Source organism: Dermochelys coriacea, chromosome 1 (genome assembly GCF_009764565.3).
Source record: "Dermochelys coriacea isolate rDerCor1 chromosome 1, rDerCor1.pri.v4, whole genome shotgun sequence".
Taxonomy (NCBI): Eukaryota; Metazoa; Chordata; order Testudines; family Dermochelyidae; genus Dermochelys; species Dermochelys coriacea.
Genome location: NC_050068.2, coordinates 220,346,302 through 220,373,019, shown reverse-complemented (window position 1 = coordinate 220,373,019; position 26,718 = coordinate 220,346,302). Strand labels below are relative to the sequence as shown.

The 26,718-nt window shown below is 41.2% G+C and overlaps 1 protein-coding gene and 1 long non-coding RNA gene across 2 annotated transcripts; one reads left to right on the top strand and one right to left on the bottom strand.

Moving 5' to 3' along the window:
* On the bottom strand, positions 1 to 26,028 carry NDUFA9 (NADH:ubiquinone oxidoreductase subunit A9). The gene is made up of 11 exons (XM_038417030.2): positions 25,683 to 26,028; positions 18,601 to 18,765; positions 16,732 to 16,829; positions 16,443 to 16,534; positions 13,123 to 13,264; positions 11,567 to 11,669; positions 10,841 to 10,908; positions 10,621 to 10,697; positions 4,822 to 4,917; positions 3,463 to 3,529; positions 1 to 444 (listed from the first exon to the last, which is right to left on the bottom strand). The coding sequence occupies exons 1-11, from the start codon at positions 26,011 to 26,013 to the stop codon at positions 274 to 276; spliced, it is 1,410 nt and encodes a 469-aa protein (XP_038272958.1). The 5' UTR covers positions 26,014 to 26,028; the 3' UTR covers positions 1 to 273.
* On the top strand, positions 11,663 to 13,220 carry LOC122460247. The gene is made up of 2 exons (XR_006281441.1): positions 11,663 to 11,857; positions 11,962 to 13,220. It is a non-coding gene; the product is annotated as an uncharacterized LOC122460247 (long non-coding RNA).
* Positions 26,029 to 26,718: the final 690 nt, after the last annotated feature.

Below are 26,718 nucleotides of genomic sequence, written 5' to 3'. Positions count from 1 at the left end.
TATTGTTTAGGCTCCCATGAACTAAAACATTTAATAATCGCAAACTGAGCAACATCATGCAGTATGGATTAGATGAGCTTTAAAAAAGGAGAATTACAGACAACAGACGTTTTTTTCCCCATGATTAAAATCTTGAATGAAAATAGTGACGCGGCTGAAATAACGCTTACATGATCAACATAGGGATTTTACTCAGTATGTACAGAATTTTCCAAACAAAGTAGGTCAGCACAAAGGCAGTCTGAGAAGCACTGGAAGCCACCTTGGCCACTGTTAGATGGGAATAGTCTTTGATGGTTTTGTCTCATCCAGCTCAGCGTCCAGCCAGCGATATCTCCGGTGACGGCGCAGAACTTCAATTGCTTTTAGTTCTACGGGAGTTGGTTGAATGCCCAGGTCCTCCAACCCAGGAAGATCAGGGAACTTCATGTCTGTTGTATGAAACTTTAAAAAAAAAAAAAAAGGAAATATGAATGAGCATAGCAGAGAGAACAGCTATACATGTAGTTACTCAGCTATTACAGTGAATCTAATCCTTATTGTACTAAATACTATGTACTTATAACTGAGCTCGCTTTTTGTCCTCCGGAAAAACTGGTATAGAATACTATGACTAGAAACAATTTTAAATAAGTCTAAATGCAATGCCATAGCATCACTGCAGATTCTGGTAAACTCTACTTCAACTATTTGCAAAACTCCCTTTTTTTAGTGCAGGCTGCTGGAATAAGATCTTTCCCAGGAGAAATAACGCTGCAATATAAGGCACTGCTGGATCTTATAATGGATTACAGAGGACTGTGCAGCTACTGTTGAGGGATTAGGTAACCACATACCACCTGCAGGTCTCTGATCACAATATGCATGCATGGATGTGTGTGTTTTGGGGGGGGAGGGGGGGCGGCAGCAGCAGGCAGGACTGATCCAAAGAAGCCATATACATTTGTGTCCTGAATTAGTTTCAATAGGAGTAGCAGATTTATATTAGGGTACAGGGGAGACAAGAAAATGCACTGCATTTCTTTATTACCTCCCTTCTCTTTCATATATTAATGGGAAGTTTACTATGCACCACCTGCAAAGAATTAATTAATGCTGACCGTGCATTCACAAGCACACAGCTGGACTGAAATTACTTCTCTGGCACTTTGTCAGAAAACTTACACTGAATTAACAACTGTGATAGGGTGTTTTATTCAGTTTGCAGTCCTGTACAGATTCTGTCATACAAAGATATGTTCACTCATCTAGCCCCGCCTCTGGTAGATGGTGCAAGATTGTTCCTGACTGTACATTCCCCAATGTTTTGGTTCAAGTCCAATTTTAAAATGGCTCAAGTGATGGGACCTTGGGAGAATATTCCATAACCTCTTCCATTTCACACATCACAACTGAGTTTGAACTTTAAAGCCACCTACAGATGACTAAAATTGTCATTTTAAAAGAATTGTTATAACTTTAGATAATTTGCAGTTTTTAAATAAAGAAAATTAGCTATCTTTGCTATGAAAGCTCTTTAAAACGAGGTAACTGATTCTGGATTCCTGAGATCAGCATTTGCACCATGTCCTTGCATCAACAAAACCTCAATACATATCTTTGTTTATGCTATTTATGTTCACCCTATTTAGCTGCACACCGGCAGCATTCGTCCTCATCTCTACTACACCACAGCTTTGAACCCTCCATTAAAAACACTTCCCCTGCTTCTCTGCTGTGTGTTCCAGCAACTGCATCATCAAACTCTGTTTAATCTTGACTACTGCAGCTGCTCACCTTAGAGCAGGAAGACAGCTGGATTTTGCTAGTTTTGGTTTAGAACATTGCAACCCCTGAGAACCTTACTGCTGTGGGTATCCCACTATGATCCAACAACAAAGGCCCTCAAGCAGTTTATCCAGCTGATCCCACTGAAGGTGGTGTGCCTATGAGCTGCATTGTTATGATCACAACAGACTAACTGAGGGCAACTTTCCCTAGGGTGGCAGAGGGAGGAAAGAGGGCCAAGTCTTTGTAATATGTCCTGGACTAGCTCATGAATAAATAAGAAGCTCTTACATAGCACTTTTCACAAGGGATCTCAAAGTGCTTTATCAAGGAGGTGAGATGTTTCTATTTCACAGAAGTGGAAACTGAAGCATAAGTTACTTGCCCAAGGTCACACAGTGAGCAGATCTGGGAACAGAACCCAGGTCTCCCGACTCAGTCCAGTGCCATGTCCCGCGGACCATGCTGTGTCCAATTAAAAGTGATGCACACATTATGTTCAGACAGACTATTGCTGCCCTATCTTAGTGAAAGATTATCTAAATAACTCCATTTATGCAAAGATTTGTGGAATATCATCATCAACCTTTGGAAAAGATTACATCAGGTACTGACATCGAGGATATGACTGCATTTTCGCTAACCCTACCCATGGAATAACAGGGCTCTGATATGTAAATATTGGGTAATACCCACATTTTCCAGTTGAAACAAGGTTTGGCAAGAGCCACATGGCTAAAACCACATTAAAAGCAACTATGAAAAGTTATGGATAAATGTCAAGAGGCAACACTTTTGCTTATTGGTCAGAAGATCACGGATTCCAGTGTTAAATTAAGACTTTGGTCATAACCAATGCCGAGATTTCACCTTGAGTTGTTAAAGGTGTCATCATCTGGATGGGATATTAAACCAAATTCCCTTCTGCCCACCCTAGTAAAACAAAAATCCTGCTGAAAATAGCTCTGTAGGCTTAACTGTGCTACAAGGGAAGGTGCTTGTGATTTATTTAAGTGCACATAAAACTAGGAAAAAAATCCTCACTCACTGCACACAAACAGGTAAACTTTTCAACAGAAAACATCAGCTGCATGCCAGATATCTACTTACAATAGTTCTCTCTTCCCAACCACCCCTTCCTCTGATACTTAAGAGAAAAGGTTTATCTTTCCTGGTTACTATCAACAATTCTGTTGTCAGTCAGCCTGGTTCCTTCCTTACATGTTTAAGAGAAATGTGCCAAACCCAGCTGGCCGAGATTTCCCATTAAACAGCTAATGGACCAAACCAGAGGAACCTCCAGGCTGCTTCAGGTATGCATCCCTTTGCAGTCAATCCCCACATCATCCAACAGGCCTGGACAGGTAAAGTAAGTGGGAATTCATGGGGTAACAGTAGCTGCAGAAACTATGCTATGTATTTCATGAGGATTTCTGAAGACAGTAAAGGAGAACTCTGAATATCTTAACATCTCCATAAAGAGGTTTTGTCTCCAAGAACAGTCTGAAAACGTTTGCAGGGTTTATACATTCTGTTAATGACACGCTACAACACCAAATTCTATTTGTGGAACAGATTGAAACACTGCAATATACAATCTGCAGGGACATCATGTTTCATTACTCCTTGGATTGCTAAGAAACATTCATAACACTTCCCCAATTAAAAGATTAACTAGTGCTGCCCTAGACCTACCCGATCCACTTTGTCTCTCGTTGTCCATGGTTCAAATGGATTAATCTCAAAGAATCTTGCAAATAAACTGTAATCATGAAAAATGGTGAAAACATGAGAATTGTCATAATACAGATGCACAGAAGGCAATTCAGACAGGCAACAATATTCAGACTACCAAAGGAATTAGCACTTTCTGTTCCATATTTCATTTTCCTAGCTGGAAATTCCATTAGTGCATAGTTAAGAATGTTAAGGGGGTTTCAGCAAATTCTCAGTTATGGTTCTTATTACTATAAATGATCACTACCACATTCTTCCATCTCCCAACCACAGAGGAATGATATGTGTGTGTGTGTGGAATCTGGGGAGATAAAAATCCACATCTAATTAATGCTCACGTCTACCCCCACTTTTGAAACTGGAGGGACTAGTATGCCTCTTTTTCAAGCTCTGCTCCTTGGCAAACATAGGCAATAATCTCACCACTCATAAGCGCTACAATTCAAAGCCTCTAAGGCTAAAACATGCTTGCTGACAGCAACAATTTAATGGATGTGCAAGCTAGGGGATGTAGTTTGGAGCAATCTGCATATATAATTTCCATATTATAAAAAGTGCAGTTTTAGTCTTTAAAAAATGATTGAAAATGGCAGTAGGGTGATGAAGCTTAATGTTTATTTTTGTTCAACACCTCAACATCAGATTTGCTCAGTTTAAGTGAACAAGTGGGTTTTCTAACTGCTAGCCCTGCAAACGAAGCCTGGAATCTAAGAGCCAAGATGTTTTTTTTTTTCTGGTTCATGCATTATAATCCAATAATCATGATTCTGTAAGCCAATTTCTGCCTTCAGTTACCCTTACACAACCCCATGGTCTCCAGACGTAAAAGGGCAAAATTTGGTGTTGCAGATTTACTTGACAGTTCTGTCGACAATACTCAAGGCCAGAAAAGAATCCAGTTCACCCTCATAGCTATGATATCTCTGCAGTACTAATAAAAGTGAATTCATTTTGCCACTGAATGACTGAACACACAGCAGATCTGGACAACTTTGGTTAGTTTTGATTTAGCAAAAATGAGACCATTTAATAATTGCATAGTGAGCATGCACAGTGAAGAGTTACCTTAAGACTACTACAATTGCACACTTAAGTGCAGTACATCCTAATGGGTGGATTTTTGGCTGAGCATAAGAGCTAAAATAACTTATGAGTATTTTGGGAAATTCAGTTGACATCGACTTCTTATTACATCCCATGCACTTATCCTGTAGTAAAGTTTAAAGACTAATGTAAATACTCAGTTACTTTAAATTCTTCATGCTTCTATCCACTTGATGGGCAGCAATTTCTAAGCCAAGAAAGAATTCTACTTACTGGTAGAGAGAACGTGGGAGTGGGTATGGGAAATAGTATCTATGGGCAGTCGCATACAGATAGTCTACCAAGTCATAAAGAAGGTATCGATGAGGTCTGCAAAAAAAGGGTACCAGGTAAATTATGCTGTTTCATGCCTCCTTTTGCAAATATTCAAGTAAACATAGCAACATCTAGCTTTCTTCAATCAAGTCATAAAGAAGGTATCGATGAGGTCTGCAAAAAAAGGGTACCAGGTAAATTATGCTGTTTCATGCCTCCTTTTGCAAATATTCAAGTAAACATAGCAACATCTAGCTTTCTTCAATCTAAATGATTTTTCATTCTTGTTGCCAGAGGGCAGCATTAAGGGAAATTTAATGGCTCAAGAGAAAACTATGTTGTTTGAAACAGTAAGCAATGAGGTCAATAAAATGTACAAGCATCATATACCGAGTGTGAGGACACAATAGGTTTTATGAGCTTAGTGATACCAACCAGATTCATCCCCAAGGTGTAAGTCTATTGCCTTCAGTGAGCTTACCACAGGTAAATAGGGCCTTATTAAACCTGGATACAACATTTTCAATGTTGGGACTGACCTGGACTTGCAGTGTCATAACACTCAGACTTCTATCCACCTTGTCCTGGAAGGAGGCCAGGAAGCAGTGGATCTTGTTTTGAACTAGGACCCCAAATAGAAGACTTTGCCAAGGAAAAGGAGATGGTACCCAACTCGAACAGGGGAGAGAATAGGGGCTACCAGAACACCTCTGGACCAAGAGTTTATCCATTATCTGGAGGACTTTGCCTATCAGTGAGAAGGCAGAGTGGTAGAAATCAATAAGAAAACCTCCCAGAAGAAAAAAAAAAATGTATCCACCCCAGGGCTAATACCTTTAGCAATGGAGTGTCACTTTCCTGCCTATCAGGTTGGGCACTAGTTCCACACACAATTGTGGCAGATTAAGAAGAAAACAGATTATTGGAGTTCCCACTCCCCTGCCTGGTTCTTGATCATGTTTTGCCAGTTTGTCCTGGCAGTTTAGTACGCTTTTTAAGTAAAAGGCTGATCCTAATAAAGAATTTCTCTTGGCCCATATAAGGATTTGTCAGAACTCTGTTGCCAAATCTTCGTGACTACTCATGGAAGCCCTTTATTATTGAGCTATGTGATATGTCACACAGTCTGTTTGAATCCTCATAATGTTGTCATGCAGGTCATGATCAAAGGACCATTTAACATGCCAACAGCTTTGGTCTCTGAAGGATTTATTGGGAATTCTCAGCTAGCAACCAGTGGCCTTGATGAACCATGAGCCCGGACGTGACTGCTGTAACTATTATACAGTCGGGGCATTCCAGAAGTAATATTTTGTGGCATTTTCATATTTAGTTTCCAGGGGAAAGTGGGATTTCAGATCCAACTGTAAACACAGGAGGATCAGACAGTGCCAGGATTATGATGACCAGGAGGTGAGCTTGTTAAACTACACACATTACATCTATGCAGATAGCCGTGAAACAAGTTGCAAGTTGGGACAACTGACTCAGAGAGGTGAACAAACTTTAGTTTGACAAGTCATGGTTCTGATGGGAAAACTTTGTGTTTCTGTGTATCAGAACTCGTGCCCACAAATGACAAGCTCTTGGGAAGGAAGGGCAACATTTAATAATTGTGTAATTCCATTTTCTTAAAGAATATGGAAAGTGTTATTGTATAACCACAAAAGTTGTCAGGGGGCACCAGAGCAAGCATAGTACAGCAACACCTTTTACTATTTTTGTTTAAACTGACTAAGTCAAATATTTTCTCATTTGTGTGCCTAAAGTCAGATATCTAAATAAAGTTAGGAGCCACCTAATGTAGGTGGCCTGATTTTCAATGGGGCTGAGCACCAGCAGTTTCTATTGACTACAGTGGGATTTGAGGATCTCAGCACCTTTGAAAAATCAAGCCACCTATATTGAAAATGTTGACAGACTTCAAGATGACAGTGCCCCTTTAATACCTCATTCTTATAAAGCCACATTAAATTCTATTCTCTTGATACAGCTGATAAAACATGAAATGAAAACAAATAAGTAATGTCAAATTCTCCTGAATTCTAACATTACCAAATGTTGAAACAGAAAAACAAATAAAACAATTCATTCTTAAGGCTTGTACTGAGTTTCTTGCACTCTTAACATCCTCTTGTCTCTAATTAGTTAAAAACTAACATAAGTCAACTTCTATATTGGCTAAAAAAATCTATTGGTATAATACTGTATATAGTAGGGGTATTAAAGTATATTCACACTTCAGCACTCATTTTTCTTTAGTGTCCTCTGCTCTCCCACTAGCAGTTCCTTGGTGATAACAGGGGCCTTATTGTGCTAGGCATGGTATAATCATATAGTACATGAATAGCTTACAATCTAAAGGACAAGATATAACGAGTGGAAGTGACAAACAGAGCCAAGGTGGGGAAAAGGAGAAAACAGGATGACAATAAAATGTACCAAGTATCAGAGGGGTAGCCATGTTAGTCTGTATCCACAAAAACAATGAGGAGTCCAGTGGCACCTTAAAGAAGATGCCACCGGACTCCTTGTTGTTTTAATAATGTACAAAATTCTTAGGCATTCAAAAGCAGCAATTACAACGGCACCTGCTGTCACAATTTAACACACACCTCAAAGAAATTTAACAGAATATTAGAAAACAATGTTTTGTTTTACAAGATGAGCGATTTTATTTTGTAACATTTTAATAGCTTGAGTTGCCAGCACCTTTTAAAAGAGGCAGTGTGCAGCTTTAGTCAAAGATTACTAGGCAGCCTTTCCTTGATTTCCCAAAATTGATCTGAACCTTAGCTTCGAAAATTAATTATTCAAAGTCTTTTTAGTCATTGCTAGGTGATTGACTCTCCAAATTCCTTGGGGTGAAAGGATGGTATCCCTTGCTTGAATTCCTGCCTCTGAAACATGGGTGCTTAATTCTTGGCCTTCTATGGACTTTCAAAAAATTAGACTTTCAATCAATATGAGTATGTTCAGAATTTAGCTGATTCCTCTTTATATGTGGCTGAAGAGCTGGTCTGCTATTCAATATGCAATCCTCACTTCCTTCTGAAGTTGGAGCACGTTTCAACCAGGCCAAAGCCCTGCAGTCGAATGCATTTTTTCTGTTCTAGTAGGAATCATCTACTATCAATGCTTTGCAAGCATAGAGACCTATCTTCTCGACAGCCCCCACCTGTAAAGTACGACAATTCAGAGGTTTAACTCCACTCTTATCTTGTTGCCTGGACTCTCTTCTAAATTTGCTGGATCCTTGCATGTTCTGCCCATGTGACATACTTCTCTCTCATTCTTTCAAATAATTTCTATCATTTGTCTCTACTTGTCCTTTAAGATGACACTTCATCCAGAGACTTGTAAAACTTTTCCAGGTTTCTTAAAACACCCCTTATCATTATTTGCTCCTTTAGCCAGTTACTTGCTTCGTCCTACTGTTTTGCCATTTTTTGGGAAAGATTTTGTGGTGTACTTTTCAGGAAGAGTGAGTAATGGCTGGCTCTGGACAGACAGCATGAGGCACACCTGCCACAACAGCTAGGACACTGCCCCTTCTAGGAGCCCTGTGTTTGAGAGATTAATTACAGTGCTGAGGACAACGAGATCACAGGAGGGAAAGACTGACCACCCGTGTCCACTGCATATGAAATGGGAGGGCTACCATAGTGACAATATAATAAACTAATGAATACAGAAAAGTTATTTAGTCACAGATAGGGTTTTTACAACCCAAGTCCCAGACTACTAAACATATTTTATATAATTGTGTGGAGGTCTTTTTAGAAGCACTTTGTAACTTGACTACTTAGCTACCATTCCTCTCCATGATGTAGTCAAATGCTTCTCTCACCTCATATACTAACTAGACCTAATTTTGCTTTGACCCCACATTACATCACTGAAATGATTAAGTCAGAGCAAAATTTGGCTCTTGGGAGTTTGCTGATATCCTATTCTACCCTGGAGTTTTTGTGCTTAGACCACTGAGTGGCTACCCAGTTTGGTTCTAAGTGCCCCTACAGAGCTGTTCCAGAATTCTCTCCAAATCTAAGTGGCTGCATCAGAGGCTTTCACCAAAGTCAGTGGGATTTCTCCTTTAGTTTTTGCCTCTACCTTGTATTACTACTTTATCTTAAATACCAGGTATTGTAAATCAGAATTACCCAAAAATAAAGATTATAAGTGAGCTGCTTCTACTTCATGAAAACATCTAAATGGGGCTCTTAACTAACAGAGATACTTCTCCCTTATTCCACATTAATAACTGTAACTGACAAATAGATTTCTAAATTTACAGCAAGATGTTAAATTATGTTCTTCAGGGAACTGGCTGATAGTTCTCTCCATGCTACTGAAATAATGCATACAAATTTCTCTTTAATATTACTCCTCTCTCACTTCCTTTATAGAATATCATGACAAGCACATATGCTACTCAGTCCTATATAATAAAAATCAGTGTTTATAAGAACTGTTCCCTGTGCTGATGTTTACAATATTAGACAAAAAAGAAAACCCAGAACAGAATGTCTTGTGTTAAATATTAACCGTCTGCCTGTATGTTGTATCCCTTTCCTACACGCTTTATCTATCTTGTCTAGTTAGATTGTGAGCTCTACAAGCAGGACTGCCTATTTCTCTGGATATGTACACAACAGTAAATACAATGGAGCTCTAACTGGGATTATCAGAATATTAACAATAATGGCTCAAGTCTGTGTTTTTGTTGGGTTTTTTTATTATTTTTTTTTCCCCAACAAATGAGATGGAATTTATTCCAGCTAAAACAGCATGCATAACACAGCAGGGAAACAGAATTTACTGCATAACATGTAGGGCCCTTCGTTTTCAGTTTTTATTTTATTTAATTTTTCCTGGGAATTTATCAGTGTTTATTACCACAACAAGAAGAAGTGAAAACCAGTGCAAAAAACTATTAATAGTTTTCCTGGGTAAATATCAGGGTTTATTTTGGTGGACGGAAAGACAGGGGAAAAATATTCAGTAGATTAATGCTTTGAATTCTATTCATCAATGTGGTTTGTTGCAGAACTAAAACAGAACTCAATGCCATCTTTGAGATTAAGAAAATGTATTTCTAATCCCCAATAAAACTTTTCATTTGAACAAACAGTTTACTGTTGTAGACTTTGAACTATTAGCCTATAAATATTTACATTTAATAATTGGGCCATATCATTTACAGCGCATACACTCAATTTCATCCCTTTCTCCCGTTTTTGTTGTTTTTAAACTTTCAAATACTTCCTTGTGTTCTGAAATGTATTCTGATACAGATTTTCATTTTCTTCCCATTTTAGTGTGTCAAATGTTTAAATCGCTATCTGCTAACAGCTTGAAATGTGTATGTGGTGGGCGTGAGATTCATCAGAATGTTCAGACACGCATGCACATCAGAGCGTGTGGACCTGTTTGTTTAATGTGTGTATCTTCTAGACTAGTACATAGCCTTACTTCAACAGGTAGCTTTGCATATAAAAACAGACTAATGTATTATCATAATATATCTATCTGATGCAATGTATTGTATTTTCCTAATAAAACAAGTTATTTTTATATATGTGAATTATAGAAAAGTAGGGTGAAAATCAGAAAAAAGTGAATAATACTTCTTGCATATCTGCGAATTTTTCAGTAAAAATCGGTTTAAACTGAAAATGAAGGGGTTTAATAATATGTGAAAAAAGGCATCACATAGAAGCACTACAGTTAATTAGAATCAGATGGGTAACCTACCCAGTCAAGGCATATGTTTTTCCTTTAGCATCAGGATCCTTAATTGCACAAATAATTGCCTTGGCTACATCAACAACCTAAGAGAAATATTTATATTAGTTTAAAAATATTTTTAAAATAACTTTAGAAAAGCAATTATACATTTTCTACAAGTGGTTTGAAAACAAGTTTTTGTCCCCGTTCCCCCCCCCCCCCTTTTTTTTTTTTTAATAATACCTACATATACAGGTTGCTTCTCTGTTTTCTTGCCCAGAGCAATAAGTGGCACACCGCCAAAGGAACGCATATCTGGTAAAGGAGACACATGAGTAACTTTCGAATGTAATCAGTGAATCAGAGCATTGGGCGATAACCAACAGATGATGTTTCAGAGCAAGGCAGAAGAGCCAAAATGCATCTACATACTGTTGAGCTACTGTGGAAAGGAACTATGTTTAAAAGGTGCATAAACAGTGTTGTTCGACCACAGTCTAAAATGTTTCCTAGCTTTTATTGCAATTAGCAGTGCAGAACCCATACAACCTTGGGAGAGGGACTTGGATTCTATTCTGCCGCATGTATCAGCATCAGAATTGCTAAATAAATTACAGTTGCAGAATCTTTATTCTTGACGATGCATGAGCCAGAAAGAGAACCCAGCTCAACTGTTGCACTCCAGCACTGGCAATTAGATAAAATAAGCAGACAGTGTCTCAAATACTCCATATAAAAACAGGAAGTCACTTTTCAGACTAGACACTGAATATTCTTTCCTAATCCCCACAGATCATGGTCTTAAACATGAGGTTCCGTTTTATTTACATTATACAGATGATGACTTAAAGTACAGGAGATTTTTAAAACAAGTGTGCTTGTCCCCTTGAGAAGAGGAATTATTTATTCCCTACTTCCTATAGCTTCTAGGGTTAGTTATACAGATTGCATATTGTTTTATTGTAATACATACTTGCATAATAATTGAAAAATCGATCCTCTCTTCCAAATATCTCAGCGGGTTTCATAATGATAGCGTCTGGAAATTCCTCCCTGACTACCCTCTCTCCAACAGCCTGCATTAAATCAATATGAACAAATGAAACAACATCTCATTAATGTGATTCACTCTAAGCAGACCGGGTGTTTCTCAACCTTTTTGATACCAGGGACTGGCTTGCTGCCTTCCTAAACTGTGATCTCCAGGACCAGCACCGGTCCACAGATCGGTTGTTGAGAAATACTGATATATAGAGTACTATAGGTTTCAGAGTAGCAGCCATGTTAGTCTGTATTCGCAAAAAGAAAAGGAGTACTTGTGGCACCTTAGAGACTAACAAATTTATTTGAGCATATAGATTACTATAGTATCATACTATTGTGGCAATACCTCAATAAAATATTCCATGAACTAACTCTGGCAATAACATCTCAACATTATTTCCATCCAGGCCATTTGGTCTTTGATATGCACAGAATTATAGCAATGTGCATTTCTCAGGGCAACCCACAAAAGCACCATCAACATTTCTTTAATGGTACTCAGTTATAGTTTATCCACGTAACTCCCTCCTTAGTGACAAGATAAATATGTAAAGTAAAGGTGTTTAAGAAATAGTTTGGCCTCAGCACATTTCTCTGACCATGCAGGGTTCAGAATAAGTCAGGCGAGTCACAGGCCCCCACTTTGCCATCAAAACAAATGACTTGAACAACTCTGCTTGACTACAGTTTAAACTTGGTTGCAGCTGAAATGTTTTCTAACATTTGACTGGCCTATGTTGACAAGGTCAAACTATTTTCTAGCCTAGTTAAAAACCAGGGCTATAACTCATTTTTTAAAATTGTCCTAATATGATTTGGCCCCAGTTTTTAAATTTTGTTTTGATACTGTGAAAGTCTGGAGAGTTCACTGAGAGGCCTACATACCCCAAAATGAGACAGAAGCCATCTGAAAAAAGCAAGGGAACAGAAAAAAAGGGTACCTCCTATTAAGAAAAAAAGATTAAACACTAGTACGGATAATTGGGGTGCAAAAGAGCCTATGCGCTGTAATCCCAGTACAAAGATAGTACTTTTGAAGCCTTTTTATACTCTCGTCCCCCATTTCTTCATTTCCACTACTCACTTACCCCACTCATATGCCACACCACCACTGGTTGTTAGGCCTGTTCCCAAATATCAACTCATTTTTGCTGACCAAGAGAGTTTCCTCCTCTTAATAAGAATGGTACTAGATACAGGGGATGCTTGAGGATACAGGGGTAAACCAGATTAGATCCAAGATTACTTTTTTTCGCCTAGAAATGTGTATGGAGAGCTAGGTGGGTCTGTATACACACTGAAGGGCACACTGCACTGGGCCCAGGCACTCTGTGTCTAATGATGTAAGGAGACCACATTTTAGGAATTGCTCTCAACCAGGGAAAATGTAACTAAATGGACATAGTTCCTAAAGTACTCTCTTGAAATGGATCTGGCAAAACTTTTCAGTCTTCTGAATAAAATACAGACTGAACTCAGACTCACTTTATTCCTAAGGTATTTGGAAGGACTTTTCATGTCAGCATTCAGGTGAGAGATGTGAATGAGCTTTTCTACTCCAGCTTCCCTGGTTTCCTGGGCAATATCTCTAGGAATATTTACAAATTCATCTTCAAAACTGAAGTTTCTAAAATAAGAAAATAAATGTTACTTTAAGAATCTTAAGAACAACCAAGCCTGTTATCTGGTTCACTGTCACGTTTCCTGAACAGATTTCAGAAGCGCATTATGATGCTATTGTTAGAAAAATGTCCTTAAATTAAGGGACTCTGCATATTCAAGACACAGGCAACTCAAACATAGCAGAATGCTGTACCAAAGCAACTCTACTTTGTGGTTTTACCTTGTCTCTAGTTAGACTAAAGCACAGCTTTAAAAAATTCACTCATCTGCTTGTCTGTGGCAAGCAAGAAATTTTTCCAGGCAAGTGCTATCAATTTCAGCAGAAGCTAAACTTTTCAAAAATAAAAAGTATGCTTATAGCCCTTTTTTCAGGTTACCTTTAAGCCACATGTTAAGACTGTTAACCAATGTGATGTGTAATCTTCTTTAAAACTATCAGTTTCAGTGCTTCTAACTGTTGCTCAGTTTTTCAAGTTTCAGCCTTGTGAAATCAGACTGGTTTTGTCAGTTTTCACCACATCTATTCAAAACATTGTGAGCAGCCGTGAAACTGACAAGTCAAGTCAATTTCATAGTGTTGCTGCTAGCGAAAACTCCGAACAGCTTCAGAAGCCCAAATTGGAGCTATTCAATGGGAAACAGAACATAAGAACTGAGGCTCAGAAATGGATCTGTTCTCATGGAAGCCAGAAAACTGAAAGGGGCAGAGTAGCACTGATCACCTCATAGAAGTGAAGAGGCACTTGAATTGTTCCTTCTCACATTCAGCATCAGAAGGGCTTGGGGGAGGAGTTTCAAATTTATCAGATACCTCCTAGACTGAGCCTTCTAAAAAAAAACAAGTCCCCACAGCACACTATAGATACAATAACCTGTAGAAATCCCTACATACTACCACTGGCCAGAAACTGAAAAAGGAATTGACTTCTCTTGCCTACACACTATTCTTGGAAGTACTCCCAGTTTCCATTATCATATCTGTCTTCGGATAGTAGAAGTTTTAGTCCAATACTGCTATTATAATCTGTCACCCCAACTCCACAGATCTCATTGATGTCTTTATCTTTGAGCATTCCAGAGTTATTACAATCCTGAGCAGTTCTTGGAAATGTTACTCTTGCTCTGCTTGCAAAAATGCATATACTAGAAACATACAACAAGAATGAACAGCATCTTCTAGAATTATGCAGTGTCTAAACAACATGGGATACCAGATCAGATCTGATATTAATACTACACAGAAAGGCAAGTATTTAATGAAAGGCTCAGTAACGGAGGTTAGCCATAAAAGGAATCTCACTGTTTTTCTTCCTGCTTATGTGGTTTACAGATATTAGGGACAGAAGGGATCATTATGATCATGTAGTCTGACCTCTTGCACAACACAGTCCATAGAATTTCATCATTGGGTTCCTACATCAAGCCCTATCTTCTGGTTGAGCTACAGCATAGTAGTTGAATTTTTGTTAATATTTAGTCTTATAAAAGGTGTTACTTCAATAACCAGACAATCCTCCCCCTAGATAAATCAAGGTTTCTATATGGGGCAGACAAAGGTGTTTTAAATGAGCACATGAAGAATATAATGTGAAGAATATATGTAATCCCAGTGGCAAGTCTACAGACACTTCCCCCTCCTTCCTCCCACACACACACAGACAGGCTCTGCATTTAAATTTATTCCAGGATCAACTTTTTGTCTCCCAGATTAGCAATAAAGGGTTCAAAGCTACTGTATTCAGACTTTAGAGATAGTGAACACAAATATGATGTTTTAGATATAACTAGTAATATATAAACCAAGGTCTAAGGAATGGATATCAAATAATGTAGACCTTGTTAGATACACAGAACAAGTAATTTTTTAAAGTAAGTGAGCATTCAGTAGATTCAACCAATGTGATAGGAGGCTAAAAAAGCATCTACTAGAGTAGAAGTAACTAAAATGGCATCTACCAGACAGAAAAGAAAAAAAGCATAAACTAATCGTGATCATCAAATGAGTCTGTCAAGCAGGTTCCCTCCTGAAAGTTATGTGATCTGTTTGAATAGTCAGGTGTAAGTTGAAGCACATGCTTGCTTAAAAAGGCATACTGTTTTAGTCTCTAATTCTAATTAGAGATATTTTTTCTAATGACACCAACTGACTATTTACAGAGAAAAGAGAACCAAATCACTACAAATTTTTTGGCCACAATTAAGGATGTCCATGTTGTAACATTTGCTTCTTTGCAGTGCACAAAGAAAACATGTTATATCACGTTAGGGAGGCATGTTGTAACTTAAATTAAAATATATGCTACCAATTTTTGTTGTCCTTCCTGACAAGAAAAAAAAGTTTTAAATATGGATCCAAGTCACAACTAATCTTCGTAAAGAACTGAGCTGTAGTTTGGGTTATGTGTGTAAACAGGGCCTACACAAGTTTGATGTAGTCATAATTACAAGTACAAAAATTGGAGACTATCACAGGTCTTTCTTTCAATCTAAAACAAGCTTTAGTTTTTTATGAGTTTCACAATTTATTCTAAATCCCACGAATGTTAATAAATTAGCAGTATAAAAAGGAGCATACTCCTTCTGAAGCTAATAAGGTGTCCGTGACAAAATCCCATAGAATTGACGAGTTCATTCATAGATTTAGGAACGCTCCACTAGCTATTCTCATTTATTAAGGTCTACACGTGAATAGGAAATGCTTGGCCAGAATTTATATTAGGCCAGAATTCAATCCTGCATCAAAGTGGCAGTGTTTAGTCAGAATACTAGGGTCTCCATTTGCTACAAGTTCTATGAACATTTTTACACTACAAATGTAAATCCACAAAAATTGGTACACATTAATGGAATCATATCATTATTTCAGCAAACCAACATACATTATGATTGAGAAAGCAGTAAATTCAACTCTTTGTAATTGAGCAAATTTCTTGCAAATCAGCAAAACTCTGTAACTATGGAAAGAACGTAAAGCTTAGCTCCAGCTCAGACTCAAGACCCCAGTTAACCCCTCGGTCACACAGAAGAACTGTGGCACACAAGATTTCAATCTTGTCTCTTTATAAATAGCGAGGATAATCCCAAAGTGATCACGTACCATACCTGTGGTGCTAATTATGTTGCTAAAATATCCAATACCGGTTATGAATCTATCCAAACAGAGAGACAAACAAGAAAATTACTTTGTTTCCCATTCTTGTCCAACAAGATTAATGACCACATTGCTGTGTTCCACGGCTCTTCGGGTAGAGTTTTTGTCTCTAGAGTCCCATTCCTGTAACCATAATACCAAATGGGAAGGATATGAGATAATGTGCAAACAGGTGTAATCAAAGGAAGTTCTTTCACATAACTTCCATATACAATTTAAACAGATAGAACTCTATGGTTTACTTCACAATTGATAACCACTGGCTTCCTAGCATAAATCTAAAGCAATACTATTGCTAAAGTCAAAGCCAAAAGACTCACCAAGAACAGAATTTGCCCCAGGTCACCCATGGGTCGAAGATACATGAGCTCATACTGATCGCAGCGATGGGGTATGATTATCTGGGATCCAATACGCCCTAAAATGTTCAAAACAATATTTTCTGATTTAAATCAAACTGACTATAATATAAATATTAAAGGAAATGCTGCTGTTAAAAAAGAAAATAATGTACTTTAACTGCATAAAATAAAAACTCAATAGATGAGCTCAAATAACTGGATTCTAGAGATAATCTTTGTGATCAGACTAGTAATGACTTAAGCGCATCTGAGGATCTAAAGGTACTGTCCAAATAAGTTAAGTTTCTCAATAGCCTATTTTAAGAATTCTTATGGATGCCTCATGGATCAAACCCTGTAACTTTATAATAAGTTTACAGAAATTAACTGCCTGCAAAAGAAAAATTCTGTGTAATAATATGCCACATACGTGTGTGTATTACAATGATATGACTAGCGAGCACAAAAAAGTGCCTTACATCTAAGGAGATATACGAGCTGCATTGTGATTAATATAATTTTTTAAAAGTTGGGGGAAACTGCAAATATTATTTGACATTTCAAATTATAAAGGACAACTTTAAAGGGTCAGATCAAAATTCTAAACAAAAAATACTGCTGCAAAAATAATTTTATTATACAACTAAACACAAGGTCTCATCACTATTTACTTAAGATAATTTATTCTTAAGAAACATTATTAATGTTGAAAACATAAGAACTGACCAGAATCTTCACCTAAACCTAGAACTGGATTTTATGAGTTCAAACAAAAGGTAATTCCCCTTCAAGTACCATTCCCATTATTTTAAAACATGTTCAGATTCTTCTGCACTCCCTGGATCAAAACCAGAAATCTTGTGAAAATTAGCCAGTTTTCATTTTTTGGGACTACAACGCTAGACAAACATTAGGAATGTACCATTGAGAACAATCCTACACTGCAGAGGTGGGCAAACTATGGCCCGCGGGACCCTCCTGCCCCTATGGCCCCTGAACTCCTGGCCCGGGAGGCTAGCCTCCGGGCCCTCCCCCATTGTTCCCCCTTCCCCGCAGCATCAGCTCACTGCGCCGCCGACGCAATGCTCTGGGCGGCGGGGCTGCGAGCTCTTCCTGAGCAGCGCAGCTGCAGAGCCATGGCCTGACCCGGTGCTCTGTGCTGTGCGGTCGTGTGGCTGGCTCCAGCGAGGCGGCCCAGTGGCCTGTTCTGGTCTCTTGGCAGCGTGGCTGTAGCGCCACCAGCCACCAGTGCTCCAGGCAGCGTGGTAAGGGGGCAGGGGGATTGGATAGAGGGCAGGGGAGTTTGGGGTGGTGGTCATGGGCAGGGGTGTGGATAGGGGTCAGGGTGGTCAAAAGGTGGGGAACAGGGGGGTTGAATGCGGGCAGGGGTCCAGGGGGGGCAGTCAGGAAGAAGAGGGGGGGTTGGATGGGGCAGCAGGATGCAGTCAGGAGCAGGGGGTTCTGGGGGTGGTCAGGGAGAAGGGGTGGTTGGATGGGGCAGGAGTCCCGGGGGGACAGTCAGGAATGAGAGGAGGGGTTGGATGGGGCGGCGTGGGGCAGCCAGGAGCAGAGGGTCAGGGGGTGAGAAGCAGGAGGTGTTAGGTAGGGATGGGTGCCGGGCCATGCCTGGCTGTTTGTGGAGGCACAGCCTCCCCTAACCAGCCCTCCATACAATTTTAGAAATCCAACATGGACCTCAGGCCAAAAAGTTTGCCCGCCCCTGCTACATCGGGTCAATTTCTAACCTCCAGTACTCAGGAGATTTCCAGCCCAACTTTGTAGACTGAAAATATGTGGATAGTTTAGACAAACATCTGAGCTGCTGTAGTTCGTCTCAGGAAACATTACCCAGACGGCTGACAACATATCGTCCCAGAAATCCTGTGGCCCCAAAGACAGTTGCCACAATGCCGCTAATGGAGGAACGCCCGCTTCTTCCATGGGGAATCACAGTATAATGTACGTGACGATGCTGCTGCAGTACAGGAGATACTGATGCAGGAATGCCAGAGCCTGAAATACACAATCAAAGGGAGAGAGCATGTGAAGTCACTGCAAGAGTTATTATTTTCACTCCACAGATAAAGTTGAAGTTAGCTTTCCATTAAAACCCTGATTTTAAAACCACCTCCTTTTATTTCCCTCCAAAGAAACCAGTCCGCCCTGAAATTTCCCATACTACATCTCAAGCTAGGGTAGGATATTTCAGGGAAGTTTGGAAAAGTCAACAAAGGAATGGGTTTGGGTACAGGATCAGAGTGAGAAAGAGTTGTGGGGGAATTACAAAGGCATAATATAAACACCATAGTAAGATAGACAGGGAAAGGGATTAACTAAAAGATCATTAAGGCACTGATACAGACAAACACAAGGTAGCTCCTGTAGGGACCTTGAGGAGAGGAAATGTTCTTCTTCCCCAATCCAAGCAACAAGGGGAAACAGATCACTTTGGTATACTGTTTATAAGACAATTTCAAATTAAGGTCTTTTTGCTCTTGTCTATACAATGGACCAGGATGAAGAAGTGCTCTGTTCAGCTGTATTTTCTTTCCTCCCTCTTTTTTCTTTATCTGTAGCTAAAGCCTATTATTTCTTATTTGTATTACCATAGCACCTAGGAGACCTAATCAAGGTCCAGAACTCAATTGTGTTAGGTAAAAAGATGGCCCATCTCAAAGAGATTACAATCTATTTATAAGACGAGACAACAGATGGATACAGACAGATAGACAAGGAAGTGCAAGGAAACAACGAGACAACATTGGTCATCATGGTAGGCAAAGATATCGGTACACCAGCAACTTAATAGCTGTCAAGCTTTCTGCAGGCTTCATGGCAAAGGAGAGTTTTAAGAAGGGATTAGGAGGACAACGATGAGGTTGCTTTGCAGAGGTTTATGGGAAGTTCCACTCAAGCATGAGGGGCAGCATGGGAGAAAGCACAAAGCTGTTTTAACATGTACAAGAAGTAAAATTAATAAATATAAACTGATTTGCCATTGGGCTCAGGGATACATGCATGGTAGGAAATGAGGGGTGGGAGTACATGCGATGACATAGGCATTCGGGAAGGGACACGAGGGGCAATGGACTAGGTGGTTATGAACTGTTACCTGCTCCTGGAATATCTGGCAGATGGGTGAGTAAGACAGGGGTAGGAGACTAACAGGGCAGAGGGGGCTGAAGGGGTGGTGGTGTAGACAATGGGTAGGCATGGATAGGGACAGGGCAAAGTAGAAACTTTTAACATTAAACTTCAAATCCCTATTTTCTAGATATAAAAATCTCTTTCCTTCCACTGTACTGAAATATCAATTGTACACCTAACTACCCAGATCGTGAAAGGAAAGCATCCTCCTTGTTTCCCTTGTCTCATGCAAGTATAACTCCCACACACTTCCTATGGACTTGCTAAAGACTGCAGCACCTTAATATCTAACAGTGCAGGACTACCCTCTTGTGGACCTTACATGCCAATGCAAGTTAAACTATTAGGGCTTATTTTAAAAAATGGGAAATTCACAAACAAAATAATTTGTTAAAGAGTTCAGTTGCAAAGAATCCAGTTAATGCCATCATCAATTATACTTTAACACAAACATTTAACAGTTTTTTAAAAACCTAAACATTAGAATCCCTCAAAAATCAACATTTAAGGAATCTGCCAGTTCATCACGACCATCCTTCACCACTCACTATTACCCCAGCTGATTTACACCTCTGAGTCTACTTTAAAGTTTCCCCCTAAAATCTACAAAGATATACACAAAGGTAAAAAAAATTACGAGGCGATTATAGAATCTTTTCCTACTCAAGGAATTCATTTCAATATAGTGTATTACTAATATAATCTAGGTTATTACTTGCTACAGAAAACGTTAGCTGTTAGACAATTTTGCAAAGTCTACACACACATCACTCCTTAAAATAATATACTTTGTAACATTAAACATTTAGTCATAAAAAATATTATTCTATTCAACCAATCCATTTCTTCTATGAGAATGTATAGAACTCACATAAATTAATATAGGCTAGGACTATATTCCTATCAATATATAACTTCAACAGTATACCTCCAACAATCTTTTTCCTTTATAGAACAAAGCAAGGAGCAATGTTTAAAGTAGGCTAGGTGATATAAGTGAAATAGGTGAATAGTGTGTGATCCAGAATTATGTTGTGGTAGAGAACCGGATGGATGGTTTAACTTCATTTTAAAGTATTCTAACATTTGGGGTTTTTTGAAGAGGTGAATAATTTTTGCAAAGAAAGTAACTGCTTTTTGAGTAGTTAGCTGGACTCCTTTGAAAATACACTTTCTACCTTAAATGTTGTAAGTTTTTTTGTGAAAACAGTATATACAATATACACATACAGTATCAGTGCTCCTAGTTGTATTACTAACAGCAGGAGAGTTTCAGTCACAACACATCCTCCCAAAAGCAACATTACCTTAGACAGGTATGAAGGGAATTTGAAAAATATGCATTACTAGACAGATGATTAAATCTAGTGGCCAGAAGCTAGTATGAAAGATGGGGCAAAAGGTTCACCAACAAGATTCCAGTAAACATCCGCAAAGTTACCTCATTATCTTCCTTCAAATCTCTCCACAAAACTCTCATTTTCCATGATACCTACCAAAAAATCTGACAACGGTTAGGCTGATATTGCACTGATACCACTGCCTACCGTGCTGACCAATACCGTCTCGTCATTTTCTTGTACTCCCTCATCTATGTCCGTATCCATCTGTTCTCGTCTTATTCTCAGATTGTGAAGTCTATGGAGTGGGGGACATCTTTTTGTTCTGTTTTTGTACTCTCTAGCACAATGGGGTCCTCGTCCATGACTAGGGTTCCTAAGTGCTAATACAAATAAATGATGAGAAAAGATCCAGAGGCAATACTCTGGTAAGAGTCTCGGTCTCTTGATTGCTAGGAAGGAGGAGGATACTGATATTTTCCCCAAAACTATGATCGTGGACCCTTCTCAGGGATTCCATCTTCCCTGTAAAGATCTAATATTTCATCATTGAAACTTTGATTCTTTTGGTTGATGGAAAGAAGCACATCTCTCTCCATCCTTACTCCCTTCTGTTACACCTCCAGAAACCTTCTAATGCTTTTGAAAGGAGTTGTAGAGTCTGTTACTCTGCCCTTCCCCAGCTTCCTTTTAAGTCTTCCTTCTCTCTCAAAACAGCTCCATTGCTTGTTCTTGCTGCTACCTGTAATTTTCTGAGGCAACAGTAGATTGACATAGATTTTGACAATGTTACTGCAGCCCAATGTGTTACCAATTACAACAGTAAAACCAGGTTTGTTAATTTCACTCTGCTGCTTTCCAGAGCTATTGTAACTGTCTGCAAAGTCAGGAAGGCAGTTCTACATTGGGTCACATTCAGAAAGCTATGTTTGCAACATTAAGAGTTAGTAACATGGCCTAAAAGTGTTGCTGCTCCAATTGAAGTCACTAGCAGAATTAGTTCCTTTGGGGATTTTGAGGACTTTTAAGAAAGTTTACACACTGTGGAACTTGATGGCATAGGTCTTTTCACTGACCAGGGAGTTTCCTATTTCTCACTAATTTGATTTTAAAAGCCCTGCTTGACTAAATTTTACAACACTCGAAGAGGCAAGGAAGAATCATCTATCTCCAGAAAAGGCATATTTTTTTAAATGTAAAGTGTTAAATGCTCAAAAGAGCTGCCCAGGAGAGGTTTTGGTTGCCAACCTTGAGACACATAGGTCCAGATTATCTGAGGTGCTGAGCATTTTCAGGTCCCTTTGAAATAAACTGAAGTTCTTTATCTCCTTGGGACTTGGCCAAGGTCACACAGAAAATCTGTGGCAGAGCCAGGAATAGAACCAAAACCCTAATTCCCAAGCCTGTGCTCTGACCACCCTTGCTGCAGCTCATCAAAATGGCATTTATACTACATTTAATTAAATTACATGGTTGCATTCTCTATATACCAGACAACCTCCAGAACAATGCTTATGGTGATAGAATTAAATTTTAATCATTAATTTTTCATGCCATGCATCATTTTATATGTTCCACGTGACTTTAGCATATGACAACCACACAAATATTTAAAAATAAGAGGGGAAAAAGCTATTCCCAGCCTGTGGAATAACCAACTTGATTGGTGCATATAGAACTTACTGAAAGAAAGCTATATCAAAGAGACGAGTACTGAACACAATAAAATCTGTGGTTATTTTTAACCTCTTACAGGAATAAATCCAATAGTTTAATCCAGTGCCTGTGTAAATTCAGTCCTGCAATCGTGCCTCTATTCTCTGCATTTCCTACCCGAATTGTTAACAGTTTCATAGAGTTTGCAGTGTAGACCTGGCCTATGTCAGTTTAGGAATGTGAAAAAAATCCATCCCTAACTGACATGTTACAGAAACAGGGTGAGCAAGGTAATATCTTTTATTAGACCAACTTCTGTTGGTGAAAGAGACAAGCATGACAAAATCCCCCATGTAGAATCAGTTTATTCCAGCAACTTTTGCCAGTGCATAGTATGTTGCTCAGAGAGATGCATGGGCAGTGGGTATTGAGGCAGGGGTATGCTGTACCTCCCCAAACAGCCTAGCGTGGCCCCACTTACATTCCACCCCTAGGCCAGGCCCTCTCCTGTGGTTCCCAGCACCCTGCCTCCTGCAAGGACTGAGGGCAGCTGGTGCTGGGGCTGTGCCACCCAGCGCAGCAGGGCTAGGGACGCTGACACCCGGTGCACCAGGGCTGGAGCCTCACTGCCTGGCAGTGGGGATGCTCTGGGCTCGTGCCGGTGAGAGAGGGGCAGAAGAGGAGAGACAGGACCTTGGGCACAAGGGGAGGGGCTGGGAGCTAGCCTTCCCCAATGGCTAGGTCACTGGCCACTCATGAGGAAATGGATTAACTATGGACTTGTCTACATGGACAGCACTGCAGTGGCACCACTGTAGCGCTTTAGTGAAGATGCTACCACGCCAATGGAAAAGCATCTCCCGTCTGTGTAGTTAATCCACCTCCGCAAGGGACGGTAGCTATGTCGACGGGACATAGCACTGTGTATGCTAGGGGCGCGTCTACATTACACACTGGATTGATGGGCAGCAATTGATCCAATGAGGGTCAATTTATTGCGTCTAGTCTAGACGCGATAAATCGACCGCCGAGCTCTCTCCCGTCAACTCTGGTACTTCACCGGAGCGAAAAGCGTAGGCGGAGTCGATGAGGGAGCATCAGCCATCGACTTACCACAGTGAAGACACCGCAGTAAGTACATTGACTTCAGCTATGTTATTCACATACCTGAAGTTGCATAATTTATATCAATTCCCCCCCAGTGTAGACCAGGCCTAGATTCACACCCCTGAGCGACATTGTTATACCGATATAAGTTTGCAGTGTAGACCTGGCCTATATTGATAAAAGTATTCCTTTTGTCAGCATAAGTTCTCTCTCTCCTAGGGAGCTTTGCCAATATAACTACTGCAGCAGAGACTAGCACATATGTCGAGTGCAACACAGCTTCTGTGTACATTAGGGTAAGGAGAGGTACTGTCTCACACTTGTTCTATAACTAAAATAGGTCTACCTTGCTACATTGCCCTGGAAAACATCATGTCCTGTGTGATATAGGTAGTTTGATCTAATCCCCACTGTAGACACAGCTAGACTGATGGAAGAATTCTTCCACTGACATAGCTTCTACCTCTCCGAGAGGTAGATTCACCAAAGCAACAAAAGAAACCCTTCTGTCACTGTAGTTAGTGTCTACCTACACTAGAAATACCCTGAAGTAGCTAGGGCCAATTCAATATAGTACTTTTAATATCAAGACAGATCTTACATTGAACTCCATTAACTGGGGAGCTGGAGCAAAACACCAAAATCATGATAATCACTGTAATGATTCATAAATTTAAGAAGTTCTCAAAACTGTAATCCTATGAGCTTTTCCTAGCACTCTACAGAATTATTTTGAAGACCAAATGCAGGGAGGAGAGAGACCGACCCATGGACAGATCACGCTTCTAGGAATGGGATGCAGAAGAGGAGAAATGTCAGGGGATGCTGATCTTGGTGGAGTGGAGAGAGCACAGTGGTGGTGCTAGTCATAAGCAGGCTATGCAACTGCTTAGGGCTCCAAGCAACTCTTTAGTATTATCTCCAATATGTCATTCATCTTATTTAATGTGGACTTTTCAGGAAGCATATTAGTATGGACAAGCACTACCTCTGCGTCTGTATCACCAGGTATGCAGTGTGGTTATAGGCTTGTGGGTCCCAGGATATTAGAGAGGCAAGGTGGGTGAGGTAATAGCTTTTATTGGACCAACTTCTGCCAGTGAGAACAGAGACACTGGATTTATGGCTTATTACCACAATCTGCAACCCACTAGGCCTTTTTGTCCTATGACTGCGGCGGGGGAAAGGGGGAATGTCAAAGGCCCGCTCTACCTTGACTGGGTCCTTACAGTCTGCGCTAACTACTTATGCCAAACCATCTCCCGCTCCTTGCGCTTTGCTGTGATACTGGGAGTTCCTTTTCCAGACACGACGAAGGACTCTGCGTGAGGCTCGAAAGCGTCTCTCTCCCCAGCTGGCGCTATGACCTCGCCCGGCTCGTGCCTCTGTATCACCAGCGGTCACTCCCCCTACACCGGGCAGCGCAGACGCTGTTTCCAGCCGGGCGGGTTTCTGCGGCCAGGGATGAGCAGCAGCGGCCGCTGCGGGAGCTGCCTCCAGCCCCGGCCCTGGGGCACGACGCGGCCCCCGAGGCCGCGCCGTCACCCAGCGGCAGCCGGCGAAGCAGGAGCTTGGTCCCCCTCGCTCGTTTCCGCGCAGGGCCCCGGGGCGAACCGCGCCGGGGGGGGGCGAGCGAGGCCGGGCTGCCTCACGCGGTGGCGCCGCGGCGGTGACACTCACCTGCCCTTGGCAGCAGCAGGAGACGGCGGGCAGCCCGAAAGCAGCCAGCCGCCGCCATCTTTCCTCTCCCACAATCCCCCGCGGCTAACGGACGGGTCCTGCGCGGGGACAAGCTTCCTTCCTCCGCCGGCCGGGGAAGGGACCGAGCCGCCTCCGAGCTGCGCATGCGCCGCTGGGCGGGCCAACGGCTCCGGCCCTTCGTCCCCGGGCGATGGAGCGCGGAGCCGGGGTCGGGGTGAGAGCGCGGGGGTGGGAGAGAAGCAGCAGGGTCAGGGCAGGCTGTTGGCCGGGAGCCACCCGGGGACGGGGAAGATGGACCCGACCCGATCATCCAACAGCTCGGGCCCTGCCCCCCTCCTCTCGCTGGCAGGGCCTGTCCGCGCCTCCTTCGCCAGCCTCGCCCGGTGCGCCCATCGCCGCGGCGTCGCGGCGCCGCCCAGCACAGCACTAGGCAGGCACCGGAGACTCGTCGTCCTTCTAGTTTCAGTCAGTGTCACGTGCGCTGTGTCCCGTCCCGTCCCGTCCCCCCCTCCCCCCACGCGCACACACTCTCCTGGCCACAGAATCACAGAATCACAGGGTTGGAAGGGACCTCAGGAGATCATCTAGTCCAACCCCCTGCTCAAAGCAGGGCCAATCCCCAATTTTTGCCCCAAATCCCTAAATGGCCCCCTAAAGGATTGAACTCACAACCCTGGGTTTAGCAAGCCAATGCTCAAACCACTGAGCTATCCCTCCCCCACGGGGAGCCCCGCAGCGGTGCGCTCTGCCCCTCCCCGTGTTGGGGTCCAGCCTTCTGCTCATCAGGCAGCTCGGGGGCTCCCACCGTGGGGACCGTCTCTCGCAGACGTGTCTCTGGGACTCGGGGGCGAATTCCAGCCCCTCCCCTGGCAGGGTCCCCTCTGATGGTGGGTCACTAGAGGACCCAACCACGTGAGCCACACCATCAGGGGCGCATTCAGCGGCACATCCGCTAACGTGATACATGCCATCAGGTGCCAGCAATGCCCCTCTGCCATGTGCATTGGCCAAACCG

Bases quoted from the DNA above. Each gene is read 5' to 3' on its own strand.
- NDUFA9 (XM_038417030.2), bottom strand. From the start codon at position 26,013: ATGATCGGGTCGGGTCCATCTTCCCCGTCCCCGGGTGGCTCCCGGCCA. The intron at 16,535-16,731 runs GTGAGTCTTTTG...TTATGGTTACAG, and splicing joins TGGGGCAAATTCTGTTCTTG to GAATGGGACTCTAGAGACAA. The intron at 13,265-16,442 runs GTAATTTTCTTG...TTCTTATTTTAG, and splicing joins GGACAAGAATGGGAAACAAA to AAACTTCAGTTTTGAAGATG.